The sequence below is a fragment of the Pogonomyrmex barbatus genome, unplaced genomic scaffold, assembly GCF_055798465.1.
Source record: "Pogonomyrmex barbatus isolate J1 unplaced genomic scaffold, ASM5579846v1 scaffold18, whole genome shotgun sequence".
NCBI lineage: Eukaryota > Metazoa > Arthropoda > Insecta > Hymenoptera > Formicidae > Pogonomyrmex > Pogonomyrmex barbatus.
The window spans coordinates 4,635,831-4,652,041 of NW_028297114.1; the positions used below are offsets into that span (position 1 = coordinate 4,635,831).

Genomic DNA, 16,211 nt, shown 5'->3' on the forward strand with positions numbered 1-16,211 from the left:
GTTCTTCACTATGAATGGCCGCAACAATCTCCTAGGCGTTAACATATTCAGCAACAACATGATTTTGTTGCTAATCACGACCGAACAATAATAACTAATGACAGCCGCTTGTTCTACGGCGCATGCTTACGGCACGCGGTGGCACCACGTGCGATAACGTGATTTCCTGTTTCATTTCGAAGGTCGCGTTGTTCGAACCAGATTAATTCAATTGTGCCATACCGCATCCGTTCCCACGACTTTACGCGACTCGTCGATGTGCGCGCCGGCTCAATAGGAAGGCGAATGCCGTCGACAAAGAGTAAACATATAATTGAAATGCGCGAGTAGATCAAACGATAAATGAATTGTCAAAATCCGTTTAGCTGTGTGTTCACCGCGTGGAATTGAAATAAACTCGCAAAATATCGATATAGCACTGCCAATGGGGCGAGCACTGCGAGATGACGACGGATCGACGATTGTAAAAGACGTCACTTTTTTTCTCTTTTTTATCCTCCTTGCCGTTTTCTGTTCCAGTGTTACCTACAAAAGATATTTGTCGGCTATTTGATAGCCTTTAATAACCGGAATATTAATGATAAAGCATTTTTTTTATCATTAATAATATTTGCTAATAATAAAAGAAGTCTATAGCAAATCTACGTGTGTTATGTAAAGTCTGTTAAGTAAAGTGTGTTATGTAGTCAAAGCATGTACTATACCAGTTTGATAAAGATTAAACGTCACTGCATGTGTCCTTTAAGATATCTCTGTGTATGTATGTGTATTTTGGATATTTTTGCTCTGCGGGATGAAACGCGCCAATAATTTTTTGTCACGCATATAATAAAAAATTATTCATTAAAAAAATTTGCATGAAACTGCACTATCATAATTTCATCTTCATAATTAAATTTTTACATCATATATTCATAAAATACATATAAGAAAATGCATTATGCCATAAAAAAAATGTAATCATTAGTTGTACGCTAATCATTAGCTATATGTTCTTACTTCGATTACGAGAGTTCTCGTACAATGGAGAGATATGACTGCGACAATATCGAACATATGCATACCAATGTGATATTAGCAAGGGATTGCAATTGGAAATATTTATGTACGTATCAAAGAATGACTTCGTACATTTATGCGTTTACATGCATTAAGCTTGTGTATTCAGCTATTATATATTTACGTAGAATGCTCATTACATTTCTATATTTCCATTTCTATCTGAGATTCGGATTCTAGAATCGACATTTTTCTACGACAAAACAACAATAACAAGTGAGACATGCAGAAGCCGAGTCTCCAGAAGTAATTAATCTCATTTATTATTATCATTGCAGATAGCTGTGCCAATTCATTTTAGACAAATGCGCGACTTGTTTGGATTGGACGTGAGTGGAATATTGGAAAATGTACTGATAAAATAAAGTGATACATTTAATTAAAGAAAAAATTAAAAATTATTAAATATAAAATTGATAGGTAAATAAAATCGTATTTATAAAATTAAATAAAATATTAAAATATTAGGTTATACATAGGTTAGAAAAAAAGATCAAAATTTAGAAGTAAATATTAGCTTCTGACACTTTCTTCGATATTTATTTCTTATGAAAAAGTTCAATTATGATGAAAAAATATATATTTTTGTGAAATTTATTATATTTAATTCTTCTTACTAATTGTAAAATGCTTTATTTGTTATATATGAAAATATTTATCTTGTTTGACTGTATTTAAATAAACCTTATTTCTCACAAATAAATTTTTAAATACTTTTTAAAAACTTTTTCTAAATATATATATATATATATATATATATATATATATATATATATTATTGAATAATTTTATATATATATATATATATATAATTATTCAATAATATAATTATAATCTATCAATGTAATGCAACTTCTTATGTACGTACATTTAGATTCTATCTTAATATGCATTTGATTTATTACAGATAATTTTATATCTCAGACATTATTAACTCAGACATTTTTATTTTTGTTTATCGCAAACGCAACACTATCTTTTACGTACTTGAGAAAGGCATAACAGATAGCGTAGTATTTACGCAAAGTTATTATTCACATAGTCATTGTGTTTATAAATTATAATTATATAAATTATATGAATTTTTGTTAAAACTCCAATAACATTGATAAAATGTGAATTGTAGTGGCTGTAGTCTCACGATTCATAATAGATAATAAAGGTTTTAACTATCTAAAAGTCCTAACCAAAATGAATGACTTAGCCACTTATATCTGTCTGATAAGTTAGAATGACTTAATACATCTGTCGAGCATAAGTAACACCATTTATAAGTATCATTTTACGAAACACTATTTTTTTTATCTTTTCTGTTAAGTAAGAAGCGAGAAGTGGGAAGACGCTTAAATCCCCTGACGATCTCACGCAGAAAACATTGTGCAGTGTTATCTTTCTCGTGCAGCTATGTCTTTGAATTATTATTAACGTTTAAATTGTCACAGAATTTATCGAGAGTTAAGTTGATCAATAAGTAACAGGTATTGCAATCATAAAATCACAGAATTAACGATGGCTGCGGGAATGTTTGAAATTCTCTGTGTTTGCGTGATGATTTTATGGTTACTTTATTATTATTTGACTGCTGACTTTGATTATTGGACATCGCGCGGAATTAATGGACCGAAACCGATTCCATTTTTCGGTAACATTGCCGAATTCATGTTGGGAAAAAATTGCTTAGGCAATTTTTATAAAAAGATTTACGATCGATATACAAAAGAGCCTATGGTAGGTTTATTTTTGAGAGGAAATCCCGCACTTATGTTGAGAGATCCTGATTATATCAAGCAAGTACTAATTAAGGACTTCACTGTCTTTAGCGATCGGGATGGAAAAGTTTATGAAAAGGTATTCTTGTATTTTATATAGAAGCATAATAGATAATTATATTATCGTTTTCTCTAAAAACGTGTAATTATTCGTGTAATTATTCTCTAAAAACGTGTAAATATAAATATAGTATATCTTTGTTCTAAAATATTTTTCTTTATTTGTTTTTCTTCTACTTAAATATAGAGGCAATAGCCTTCACTTAATTAAGAAAATACAAAAATGTTAAATATAGAAGCAACAAAATATAATAAAAATAAAATAAATTGTAAATATAAGATAAATAAACTATTAGTATTGTAAAATATCAATTTTTTTCTATTTAAAATAATTATCTTATTTGTTTTTTTCTGTATTTTTTTATTCAGAATGTATCAATTACAATAAATGTAACGTAAAAAATTAAAAGTTGAGAAGAGTGTCTCTTTTTATCTCTCTTTCCAGTTTAAAGTTGAACTGACGTATAAGTTTCGGTGCAAGCGTTGATCACTCGGAAACTTTGAGAGGAAACTTTTTAATGTAATTCCCACTTTCTGATACACTGATGCATAATTTATAGGCCGACCCCATGTCCATGCACCTCTTCAGGATCGACGCTGCTAGATGGCGACCATTAAGAATAAGGCTCTCGCCCGTCTTCACGTCCGGAAAGTTGAAGGACATGTTTCACTTGTTGCTGAACTGTTCCGACCACTTCGAAAAGTATCTGAACGAGATAGTGCCCAAAGACGGAATCGTCGAGTGCCGGGATCTAACGTCCAAATTCACAGTCGACGTGATCGGATCATGCGTCTTCGGCATTGAGATGAACGCGTTAAAAGAAGAGAATAATCAATTTCAGAAAATGGGTCGTAGGATCTTCCGTAACACTCTAAAGTCCTTCCTTAAAAATATCTTGAAAGAAATACCGTGGCTCTACCAGCGTATCGGATACATCTTAGACGATCATGTCGTGACCAAGTTTATTACGAATCTTACCCGGGAAAACATAGAATACAGGAAGCAGAACAACATACGCCGGCACGATTTCATTGATACCCTTATTGATTTCAAGGATAATCCCGAGAAATTGGGTATTAACGGTAAGAAAAATTTTTTTTTCTTTTTCGCAGCTTGATCAACTTTTCAACGTCCATAATGTTCTTTTCAATGTGTCAATATTGTGTTTCTTGACAATTTTTATATATATATATTTTTTTTTTTTTTAATAAAAGAATTGATGCAAATTGATATTATGAACAAGTTAGTTCGAATGTCATGTAATAACGATTAATATGACATCGATTATTTATATACAGATATAACTGATGAACTTGTTGCTGCTCAAGCGTTTGTATTCTTCGCGGCTGGTTTTGAGACATCCTCCACTACGATGTCCAACGCGATGTATGAACTGGCGAAGAATCAATCAATTCAAGAAAAAGTTCGAGAAGAAATCAAAGACATCCTTAAGAGTAGTAACGGTGAAATACTGTACGACGATATTAAGAAGATGAGTTATTTGGACAAGATCTTTCAAGGTTTTTTATATAGCTTTAAATAATATTATTAATAATTCAATAAATCAAATTTATTTATAAATATGTCATAAATTTTTCGATAAAATCCTTGGGAAATTATGAGTCGGAAATTTGTGACGGACATTTGTCAAGTTTTGATAAATCGTCTCCCCGAAAATATCTTTCTGATAACAACAAGTCAAATGTTTTTGTATTTTGCAGAAACTCTTAGGAAATATCCACCAGTAATGTATCTCATGAGAAAACCTCTACAAGATTATGTCTTTGAAGGGACTAAAATCACTTTAAGAAAAGGATTAAGAGTAATAATACCCATTTATGCTATTCAAAATGATCCGAACATTTATCCAGATCCGGATGTTTTTGATCCTGAACGATTCAGCGCGGAAAATGTAAGCCAGAGGAATGCCATGCATTATTTGCCTTTTGGAAACGGTCCAAGAAACTGTATCGGTAATTTAAAAAATTTATAAGTTTATAGTAAAAAATTTTGTTGCATAATTATTTATTTAAAACACACACACACACACACACACACACACACACACACACACACACACACACACGCGTATATACGATTTTAAAAATATTGAATTGTCATATGTGCTGATTTTTTAGGTGCAAGGTTTGCTATTAATCAGACCAAGGTTGGTTTAATCAAAGTTCTGATGAATTATAAAATAGATGTTTGTGAGAAAACTCAGATTCCTGTTCTCGCTCCTTTGAGCTCTTTGATGTTGCAAACAACTCATGGTATATATGTAAAATTAACCAAGTTTACGTAACAAGGTAATTACGATATGATATAATTTGTATTTACGTATTCATATTATCATTTAATAAAACGATGCAAAACGACATTAAAAAATGTTATTACGCTTTTGTTTCACTGTAATATTTACTTGTTCCATCATCGTCTGTATGTTATATCAAGTCAATAAGAAAATATTTATTAAAAAACTTAGATATAACTTAGATATCGAATTAGAAATTTCTTATAACACAATTAAATGACTATAATCAATTTAGCACAGATATATTTAAATATTCGCACAATCTGACTCTAAAGGATTTCATTTTTTTTTCATCTATGAATCTTGTTCATTTGTTAATATGAATAATACGAATAAACTTTTTTCGCGTTCTTTTTACGTAATCATAATTTTATAAATTTTTTATATGAAAATAAAATTATCGTATATTGATTTGACATCTATGCAATACTATTCAGTAATATTAAGAAAGACTAATTGTAAGAAAATTTATGCAATATTTATGCAATATTATTATACAATAATATAAATGTAACAATATGAAAAAGATAAATAAAATTAGAGAAATAAAATTAAGTAATAATTCAAAGTGCAATGTTTATTTTAGCAATATTGTTTATGTATTGCTGTACTGTATGTAACTATCAATTGCTAATGATAATAATTACATAAATGAACAGAAGAAGATAATATGTTTAACTCATTAATCTTTATCATACTCTCGTTTTTATCACAACGAATGTAGGACGCAAAATGAAATTACAAGTGTTAATTGATTAAACAACGCAAGAATATACAACACCGATAATGATATTAAGAATATTTAAAAGTCAATGTTATTTTCGACAATTTCACTTCAAAAGTGCTGACATATTTTTGATAATATTTCTTACTATTGCCAAGTTATATTGTCATATAAATAATCTTTCAATCTGGGGATCAAATCAAGATTCTCCACTTTCCAGACGAGTATCTTATCGTTCGCTCAATAAGATATATGATAATATTTATCGCATTAAAAATTTCTTACAGGTTTCCAATTGTTATTAATAAGGTTTAAATATAGCGTTCGACTGCTATCATTTTCAGACCGTAAATAAACGTCAAATAGTTACAAACGAAAGTTTAGAAATGATTTATTTGAATTTATTTAATTGAATTCGAAACATAGGCACTCAAAATTTTGTCCTATATGCGAATCTTCATCGTATATAAATTATTTTATTTTCATAATAATATTTATTTTAATGATATAAAGTAATAATAATATAATGTATAATTATGTTATCATTATTTGATAATATAATATTGGTCTAACACACTTTATATGTATAAGTATGTATAAACTATAAAAAATATATTACATATACTATTGTAGCGTTAACAAAAATTTATATTATAAAATTTATAAATCAAGATATGATTTTCGATTTTTAATTTATGTCTAAATATCAACATCTAAAAGTCTATTTACATGAAATTTTTTTCTTGATTATACATAGCTGCTTTTTTATTATGTTTGTTATTATTTTTAACTTCCTTTTATTTCGATATATTTGCGATAAATATCAAAATTAATTGTATAAAAAAAAACGAATAATTGTAAATAATTATAAAATATAAATTGTGATAATGAAACATTTTAAAATATTGAGCACAGAAAAGTTTTGTATATTGCTTTCGCTATTACGTTATAGAAACTAAATCCGGATTACAATTTCTAAAATGGAGATTGCACACAATATGTACAAACAAATGTAAAAGAAATGGAGAAAACTTCTAGAGCACAGTGTTTTCTGTAATATAACAAATTAAAAATACACTGATTATTGCTTATCATGAAAATATGTATATATATATATATATATATATATATATATATATATATATATATATATATATAAATTATCTATGAAATATTCTATATATTTAAAAAATTTTTTATACCATTTATATGGAGAATTTAGACTTGTTTATTTTATTATAATAATTAATTATTAATAAAAATATAATTATTTAGATAAATTTTCAAAATTAATTAAAATAATTTAAGCATAATATTGATTTATTTTTATACTTTAGGAGAATCTTGATTTACTATCAGCTGTACCAGTGTGCATTTCCCTAATTTACTCATAAAAAATTTACATATTTGTTGCTTAAAGTATGAATTTTTAACATTTACATACAAATATACACATAAATAAAGATAATGGGCAATATACCTCATTGAATAAACTCATTTATAATTCAAATAATAATCTCACCATTATAATTTTATCATAACATTAACATTAATTAACAAATATTTAATGTTATTATCATAAAACTATTTCGTAATAATATATGTAATAGAAAAAGCTAAAATATTTTGTTCAGTTTTACAGAGGGAAGAAATAATAAATATTTTCCTAGATCTTTCGCTAATGTTGCACTAAAATAATTTTCATTAGTATATTTTTCTATTGTATTGCATCGTAGTTTATATATGATAATAATAATGCATAATAGCGTTCCATTTTAAAACGTTGTAAAAATGATCCGACTTAAAATCTTGCGATGACAATCTCAGAACACAGAATGACAAATTGTCACGTCATTTTTCAGATAAAATTTGGTAAACAAGATTTGTTACTGCTAAAAGGAAATTTATGACATACTGTAACCTGCAATATCTCATGTGTTTTTTTTTAAGCTATCAGAGCTCTGTTATATCACCGTGATTATTTAATAAAGATTTATAACATGTACAAATAAGAATTTTTTAATTTTATTCTTAGTATAATGTAGAGTTAACATTTCTTTTTTTCTTAATTTTTACTATTTCTTCAGTGAAATTAAAAACTGTAAACATTTTTTTAATAGTGTAAATATTAGCTATTGTATACATGAGGAAAATGGCAATACTTTAATACAGTATCAAAATAGTATTCAGGCATTTCGGATTCTCATTTCGGCAAGTATAATATCTCAAACATCATCCCTCTCGAACAACGTTTTAGAAACTTGTTGCGGAAGCAATAAACTTTCATCTTCAGTATACCTTATTGCACACCTGCGCTTTTAGTGAATACATTAATATTATAATTACAGCAAACATGATGTTGGCATGACTACTCGAAATACGTTGCATATATAAATATGAAGTGTTATTGCACAATCGTAAGTTCGCACCATTAAAAAAAAGATATCATTTTAGAAATTTTATTGGCACGAGGCAATTTCGAAATCGAAACATTTTAGAACTGTTTCCAATGCAATACAATTTTGTGAATTTTTTAAATAAAGATAAAAGAGGCAGCTGACAAAGAGTTAACATTTTACGTTTTTCCAGTTACGTTCTCGAATTTTAAATGTCCATGACAATGCAATGCATGCGTTTCATGCGTGTACACATGTGTGATTTTTTCGGTTAGCCGACATACACGTAAATCACTTTCACTGCCCGCGGGGTACACGAATTAAATCCGGCTTGTTCTGTAATTCAATTTTTAGTTTTTAATACTCGCGCTTTTATGCATTGGCAGTTGTCATTTTTCTTGAATTTTTTTTTATTTCATTGCAATACAAAGCGCCTGTAAAAAAAACTACGTGCAGTATATCGGGATGTGTGAGAGATTAACTGGCAGAAAAATAATAATAATAAAAATAAAATTTACGACACACGTCGTGATTTTTGAACTTTACTTATGTCAAATAAGTGTTTTATTTTATATTAATTCGCTATCGACTTAAAAATTCATTATAATTGTTCAGACGTATTTGCTCGCTATTCCTTACCTCGATATGAATCATAATATATAAATATATTTGCATAATTACATAATTTTTCTTCAAATTTTCATCAAATCATTCCAATTTCTATCGGTCAACACATATACAAGTATTGTCTATCCTACAATTATTGTCCATCATGCCCTATAATGTCTCTTCTAAATATAACGTCATTATTTAAAGTACATCTTATATATCTTGGAATTAGCAGATTTTCGTCCAATTTTATTTCGCGCAATTTGCTAAAATATAGATAAATTTTCCTTTCAACATTTTATATGTAAAATTTCCAAAGCACGCAAGCTAGTTTTAGTCAGTCGAGAGAGAAAGAGAGACACGAAGTAGTCGTAGACATAGTTGATCAGACGCACGAGGCAGTACACCGCATCATGTCGATGGTATTAGTCGTGCAATGGTCATTTTCTGTGAAATACAGAGAGCACAAAATGCTTTGTATTGCACGTAATATCCAGGTATACCCATGTGTGTTTGATATAATACCCTCCTTTTAACACTAAATGACAAAGAATGTGGTGTAACGTTTTCGCACTCAGAAAATGAATTACGTGCCGCTTTAAATCGGCGATATTGATTCACGATGTTACATTACACAAGGAAGGGTATTACACACGAGGAAAATGACACAAAAAAAATTGCATGTTTCTCTCGCAAAGGTAAAATTAAATTCGAGAAGGGAGAATATAATTCTCTAATTTATTCGTGATATCGGATCAAAGCTTGAATCTTCGAAATAAATTTTCTAACTTCTTGTCTCACAGTGTTTTATTTCTATTTATGTGACATCACTTCGAGACGATTTTTTTTTATCGATCATTCGCCGCGCCGCATGCTGGACGCGCAGATTACCCCTGCTAAATGTTAATCCTTATTTCTCACATTTCTACTAGCTACAAGCTAAACACAAACGATCCGCGTACTCTTTGTTCCGTATCGTTCGCGGTCTCAGCGTTTTCAACGACGGCAGTCGTTTCCTAACGTTCGCCCGATTCGCGAAGTGTCGGGCAGTGCCGGAGGGAGTGCGCGCAGTGGAGTAGGACGAGGCCGGGCGCGGGAATGAAGGGGATGAAAAGTGATCGGCGGGCGCTTTAACCGGCCGCCGCACCGGAGGGTGACGGACCCGCACGAGTCGCGCCGAGGCGAGCCGAAAGCTTCGACGGCACCATCAGTAGGCCTGCCGCAACGCAGCAGTGAGCGCGCCTTCCACCTTGGGCAGGGGTTCGCGTTTCACCGTGAACCGCTCGGTCGGGAGCGATTGGTACCACCGATTAATCTATCCGATCGCCGATCTCCCGCGCGGGTGAGAGATCCGAGAGTGCCGATCGGGACCGGAAACTGAGGGTTCACGCGTGACAGGTAAAAGTGGCGAACGGATCACCCTCGCGCGATACTCCATTCGCCCCGAGGAAACTCGACACGAGTTTGCAACCCTCTCGATTGTTGACCTCAAGTGCGATCTAAAATCTATCACACGGAATCACACGGCTGGAGAATCACGCGTTCTCCACCTCCTCCACCCCAAGGAGAAATATATTTTCACGGATTGGATAGATAGTAGTAAGCGCATAAGCTAGACGACTCTTCCCAGGCGATCGATAATTTTCGCACCTGTACCTGAAATCACGTCAGATCGACTTAGCAGGTCTGACGCCGATCGGTCTGACGTAAATTGGAGATGCCAACGCTTTGACGCTCGCTGCCGGAACACTTTTACTTTCTCGCAACACGTTCACGCTATAATTATTGAGAACGCGGCGCAGCGTGAATTTTGTGGAGGACGAAGGATGCACACGGGGGGAGGAGAACAGAGGGTGATCCCGATATATCAAAGTGCACGATATAAAATGTTTTTCGTGCGCGGAATATGGTGACGTGGTAATCGTATCCGTTAACGTTGTCGCGCGACGGACGGAGTCATCTAGTTCATCGATTTTTCCGTCCCACGTTTCTCGAAAACATCATTACGTCATTATCATCGAGCGATGACGGAGGCGAGCCGTGGGATGGGTCGTCCGCGCGCGTGTGAGACTTAGTGGTGTATGAAGTGAACGCCAATGGACTGTGCAAGAAGATGTACAATTACCCGATCGAGTAACCCCGTTAATCGACGACGTTGGAGTTTGCGTACATAAATAACGCGCGTAATCGCGCGGAGCCCTTAAGGAGTTGCGCGACTTACTTATAATCTGCAGTTTTACGTCGAGAATCTACCGGCGGTAGTGCCTCGCGTGCTCTGTCAACTGCACTTAAGCCTCCTCTCAAAGCGCAGGTCGGGGCACCCTCCTCCCCCCCCCAGCCGCGTCCGCCCCGCTCGTTAAAAGTGTATATCGGACGTTTTACCGGGGGGTCGCCGGTGAAAATCGGCCGCGGGAGGACCGGCTCTCGCCCCGGGGGTCAGATCGATGCGACGGATTTCCGTCTTCCGCGTCTTATGACCGCGATGCGCCCGCTAGAACCGAGATTCCGGATGACCTGACGGATCACCGCCGGGGAGCACCCGTCTCATTGAAAGTTATCAGCCGCGTTGGCTCCTACTTGAGCACGGGATTTAAGAAGGAGGACGGTGTGTGTCTGCGCGAGGAATTGAAGAGGCAGAGGCATTTCTCATTCCGCTTACAATGGAGAGGACGCTTTTGCTGATGAGCTTGCTGGCTCGGTTCGTCGTGGCGCAAGTTCAGCTCGGCGACGTCGACGAGCCATGTAAGTAAATGAAAAAAAAAAAAAAAAACCTGCAAGTTTCCCGGGAAAGAGAAAGAGAGGAATAAAGCATAATATACATAATTGCGAAAGAGGAAGGAGGTCTCGTCCTCCCTTCGTTTGCGTTCGCTAATGGGATTGGGGAAACAAATAATTGGTTCGGATCGATAGGTATTCTTCTATTCTCGTTACAAGGTCTCTTCCTCCAATTTATGTTTCTCCGAAGTTCCGTCATCACTTATATACGCCGACACGTTTAAGGCTAAGTATCTACGTTGCTTTCGCAGGTAACGGGGAAAATGTTTACGCTTGCAATATTCTCCTGCTTTCAACATAGAGAAAATATTTACGCGCCTGCATTAGGATCGCTTATGTCGATGCTCATATCGATTTTCCATATCACAACGCAGGATAACGAACCAGCAGATGCTAGACAACATAGTAGTGTGGTAACAAGGACGATAGATGATCAGTTTGTCCTTAATAAATTTTTAATTTTGACTTGTCCCAGCAAAGGGCCCGAAATATTTAACGGAAACATTGAAATAAAAAATGAACACGATCAAAATTTAATCCTCATGAAATATTTAAAAAGCTTTGAGCTATATCAAACGGATTTGAAAATATCGATAGTGTAACATACGAGATTAAAACTATAAAATAATGTTGGATAATCATTTGTTTAAATATTTTACAAGAAGCTAGATAACGCGAAAAACTATCAGAATAAATCTCTATCAGACGTGCGTAATTGTATGATTGATAAAACACATTTTCTTCATTCATTGACTATATTTCATAATCGAACATACAGACCTTTAGACAATACTATAAAACTTGAACAAAGGATAATAATTGAATTATTTAATGCAGCTACATCGTTTTGATTATATCTTTAAAAAAAAAATCATTTTCTGATTCGACAAAAAAAAACATAGAGTGCCAACACGGAGTGCTGATGATTACTTAATCAATTAACTAAAAGAAGATAGAGAGAGAGAGAGAGAGAGAGAGAGAAAGGGAGGAAAAAATTCATCATTTTTATTTTATTCACGCTTTTGGATTCAATATTTAACTGGAACAAACTTCAGTTATTGGCCATTCGAAAAATTTCAGTAAAGAAAAATTGTCTTCGTATATTTGAAAATATCCCTTAATAATTGTTCTATTGATTTTTCGGAAATGCTGCGTATATTTACTGTATGCATGTGCCAATAAAACGAATGGACAATAATTGTACGATTAGCGATCGTTTGCCGATGTCGTCTGGAATTACCGCATCGACGAAACATGTCGAGCCGTGGCGCAATTATCATGCAACAACGGCTTGGGCAAATAGCGGCATTAAATGCGAAACTAAATCGAGCAAGATGAGAATTTATTTGGTAATCCGATATATATTTCGGCATTGTGTACGAGCCGATACGTGAGGCGACAAATGACGCGTTCTGATTTACGACACGACACAGGGTAGAAGGACACGACGGGGAATTTCAGGCGAGACGCGCGATTTACGTCCGCTAATTAATGCCGAAGGACAAGTTAGCGCGACCATCATCCTAATGACATCCGCGACAACCTCATAATCGTTATCGTGCGCGTCGTGTGTGACGTGTCGCGTGCGCGAACGCCGGAAAAAGATAAGGGGAATGGGGTGGAGGGGTTGGGTGGGGGAAGGGGGGAGCGGAGGGCGTACATTAATTTTGACGTACGCACAGGACGTGAACGGCGTCGAGAATTCGCCGCCTGTCAATAGTTGTTTTGCGGACGGCGTGGACGCGCCCTCCGCCACCGTTGTGCTCCACGACATCGTGGACAGGACCGCAACCCGTTTATTTAATCGATGCATTATGCAAATTGACATAACGGCTCCACTTCGGATGCAGTAATCGACCGCCATCTCTCGACAGATTCACAATGGGCCAACATGTACGCTGAATAATTGGCAGTAGCGTATCGTGGGCTGAAAATCAAAGCCGCTGCATGTGCACCCCGCCTTCCCCCCTCCTCCCCTTCCCTTCCCACCGCACCCCCTGGTCCCCTTCTGCCTCTGTCCCATACCCACGTTCCCATTCTCGTTGTATATCAGGAACCAACGATGGACCCCCGGCGTGTAACGCACACAAACGCATAATAGTTGTGTACGCTGTGAGTATGGTTGTTCTGTTCGGAATTGAATGCGTTCGGGGTAGGTCGGGGAACACGGGAATTGGGAAACACATGATACGAACATGGCGGGAAATAAAATTATTCCGTTGAAATTTTTATAAACAAAGCGCGATTGCGCCGTCAAAGAAAGAGAGGAAAAGAGAAAAAGAGAGAGAAGATCCCGAAATAAAGAATGCCCACAACTCACGCGGCATCGAAGCGCGGATTTGTGCAGATTTACGGCTCCGATTGTTTTACACAATTCTTGTCAGTTGTAGAGAGATATATTAAAGTCACCGTTATTCCACCGTGCTCTGTTAGCTCTTGGCTTATATTTTAAACTTCTTAAAATCCCTTTATCTATTACTCCGGAATAGATCGTTATATCCTCGCTCATTTATATTCCTCAAAATACTTCTCTCATCTTTATGATAACTCTCGGTTTGTACGTTACTTGAAAATCCCCTAGGTTTTATCGCGTTAAAAATTCATACCGTTCTGCCGTTTAAACTGGTCAAGGGTTTCTAAGCTATTCAAAGCCTAAGCAAATAAACGCGTAGTAACAACGATGATATAGCCGAAGACTGCACATGAGATTTTAATGACGAGTTTAGCAGCATCCTTTGTTCGTCGATATGACGTACGTCGCAACGTCCTTGTCATGATTTAAACGCCGATTACACCAAAGTAGGACGATTGTAAACTTAATAGGGATATGGAACGTTCGCAGTAACGTTACCTTATCTACTTCAATTGCCGTGGTACATAGAACATTAAATTTTTACTCGATCGTTAAACCGGATAGATTACGATCAGAGGCATCACCCGCCCATCCGTATATCGTGCAGTCGGTTGCCGTATCATAGCAGGTGACTTTACACACTGTATCGTTGACAGTAAAACAAATTATGGAGGTGCACGAACTCCCAATTGTACATATAACGCCGTGTGTACATACGCATTACATTGCTTAAATAGTGATAAAGTTGGAATTACAGTCGGCAGTTCTAATCTTTACATGTTTCGATAAAGATTAAAACACGTATATTTGAGGCAATCGATTAATCGAAAAAATACAATGGAATTTCCGATTGGAAAAAATGTCGGTGGTGCAATACATTGTTCAAATTAAGCAATCGCAATGATATTTTATTTATGATCTTGTGTTTCGTTTTGTAATTTACGACATTTGTGTTATTGTTCATTTTTTATTGTATTATATCATTAATTAATCAAGTTATTAATAAAGTGAGTTGATCAAGTTGTATTATTATTATTTTTTGCAATCTGTATCAAATTATTCATTTCTATTAAAAATTATGAACGTGCATATCGTAGCGACATGCCTTCATTTTCATTCGACGTGTCGTTTTACGAAAGCTTTCCCATAAATCACGGGTAACCGCGCAATGACTTAATCGACGTTAATATAACTTTAATCGCGCATGTGACAGTTAAAAGACAATGGCAGTGTCACTCTCATTCGTTCATTTTTAAATTCATTAATTTCAAATTAATTCTGTTAATACAAATCTTTTGTTAATACAAATTAATAAACTATTAAATCACAAACATATAATTGCATAACAAATATATAATGCAATTCAATGTAATAAATCGAAAATATGTTCAAATAATAAAATGTAATAAGTGACAATATAAACAGAATTTTAATCTCTTTTCTAATTTTTGAATTCATTATAAATAAATGTCATTTATGTCGCTAATTGTGTGCCGTTATTTTTAACAAACTTGCAACGTGACGATTTAAAGCCAAAGCTAAATTTTCCTCTTAATAAATCGATAATTAAATTAATTACCGATATATCGATTACCCCCCTTCCTTCATGAAAAATTCTTATGATATAATAAGAGTTTTCAAATAATTATTTTAAACAATTCTTCATACTCACGATATATGTTTGGAAATTTTTTTCGCGGTCATCAATGGGGCGCATATTGCCATTTCTTGAAGCGGCGCTCTCGAATGCGCTCAAGCAACTACAGATCTCCTCGCGGTAAACCGCGTGCTCGTAATGGAGCGTAATGCGTGCAGTAACGGTCCATTACGGACGGAGATATTGAAATTCCGCGGAAGTGCAACTTCGTTCGATGGAAACTTAAAATTCTTTTGCCAGCGGTCGCGCCGCGCCGCGCCGCGCCGCGCGACTGCGGCCGCAGTCAGCCCTGCTCGAGTTTCATATCGGACTGTAAGAAGACGCGGGGAAGTTTATAAAGCACCGGGAGTAAACCGGTATATTCCGCGAGCTCGAAATAAAAGGAAACTGCAATTACAGCCCGCGGCGGTGGCGGTAGCAGCGACGGAGAAAACGAATGCGCCGTGGGAATCGAGAAAGCACAGTCGTCGTTCCCCGTCGAGATGTCATTCGCG

At 34.7% G+C, this 16,211-nt stretch overlaps 2 protein-coding genes across 4 annotated transcripts in view; both read left to right on the forward strand.

The window, feature by feature from the left end:
* Positions 1-2,396: 2,396 nt before the first annotated feature.
* LOC105431738 (cytochrome P450 6a2) lies at positions 2,397-7,942 on the forward strand. Of its 2 annotated transcripts, XM_011646151.3 has the most exons (6): positions 2,397-2,907; positions 3,449-3,971; positions 4,188-4,409; positions 4,611-4,862; positions 5,028-5,198; positions 7,790-7,942. In XM_011646151.3, exons 1-5 carry the CDS (start codon positions 2,569-2,571, stop codon positions 5,192-5,194), a joined length of 1,503 nt encoding a protein of 500 aa, XP_011644453.2. In that variant the 5' UTR covers positions 2,397-2,568; the 3' UTR covers positions 5,195-5,198; positions 7,790-7,942. The 2 variants fall into 2 exon arrangements, with proteins under 2 accessions (XP_011644453.2, XP_011644452.2); XM_011646150.3 differs by lacking the exon at positions 7,790-7,942 and having other exon boundaries at positions 5,028-5,277.
* Positions 7,943-10,132: 2,190 nt separating this feature from the next.
* LOC105431739 (neural cell adhesion molecule 2) overlaps positions 10,133-16,211 on the forward strand; it is a 30,281-nt gene continuing 24,202 nt past the window's right edge. Inside the window, exon 1 of one of the 2 annotated variants that reach the window (XM_089075215.1) lies at positions 10,133-11,674. In XM_089075215.1, the coding sequence (XP_088931341.1) occupies positions 11,593-11,674 (82 nt within the window). In that variant the 5' untranslated portion in view covers positions 10,133-11,592. The remainder of the gene's footprint in view (positions 11,675-16,211) is intronic. The other variant, XM_011646152.2, reaches the window with a different exon arrangement.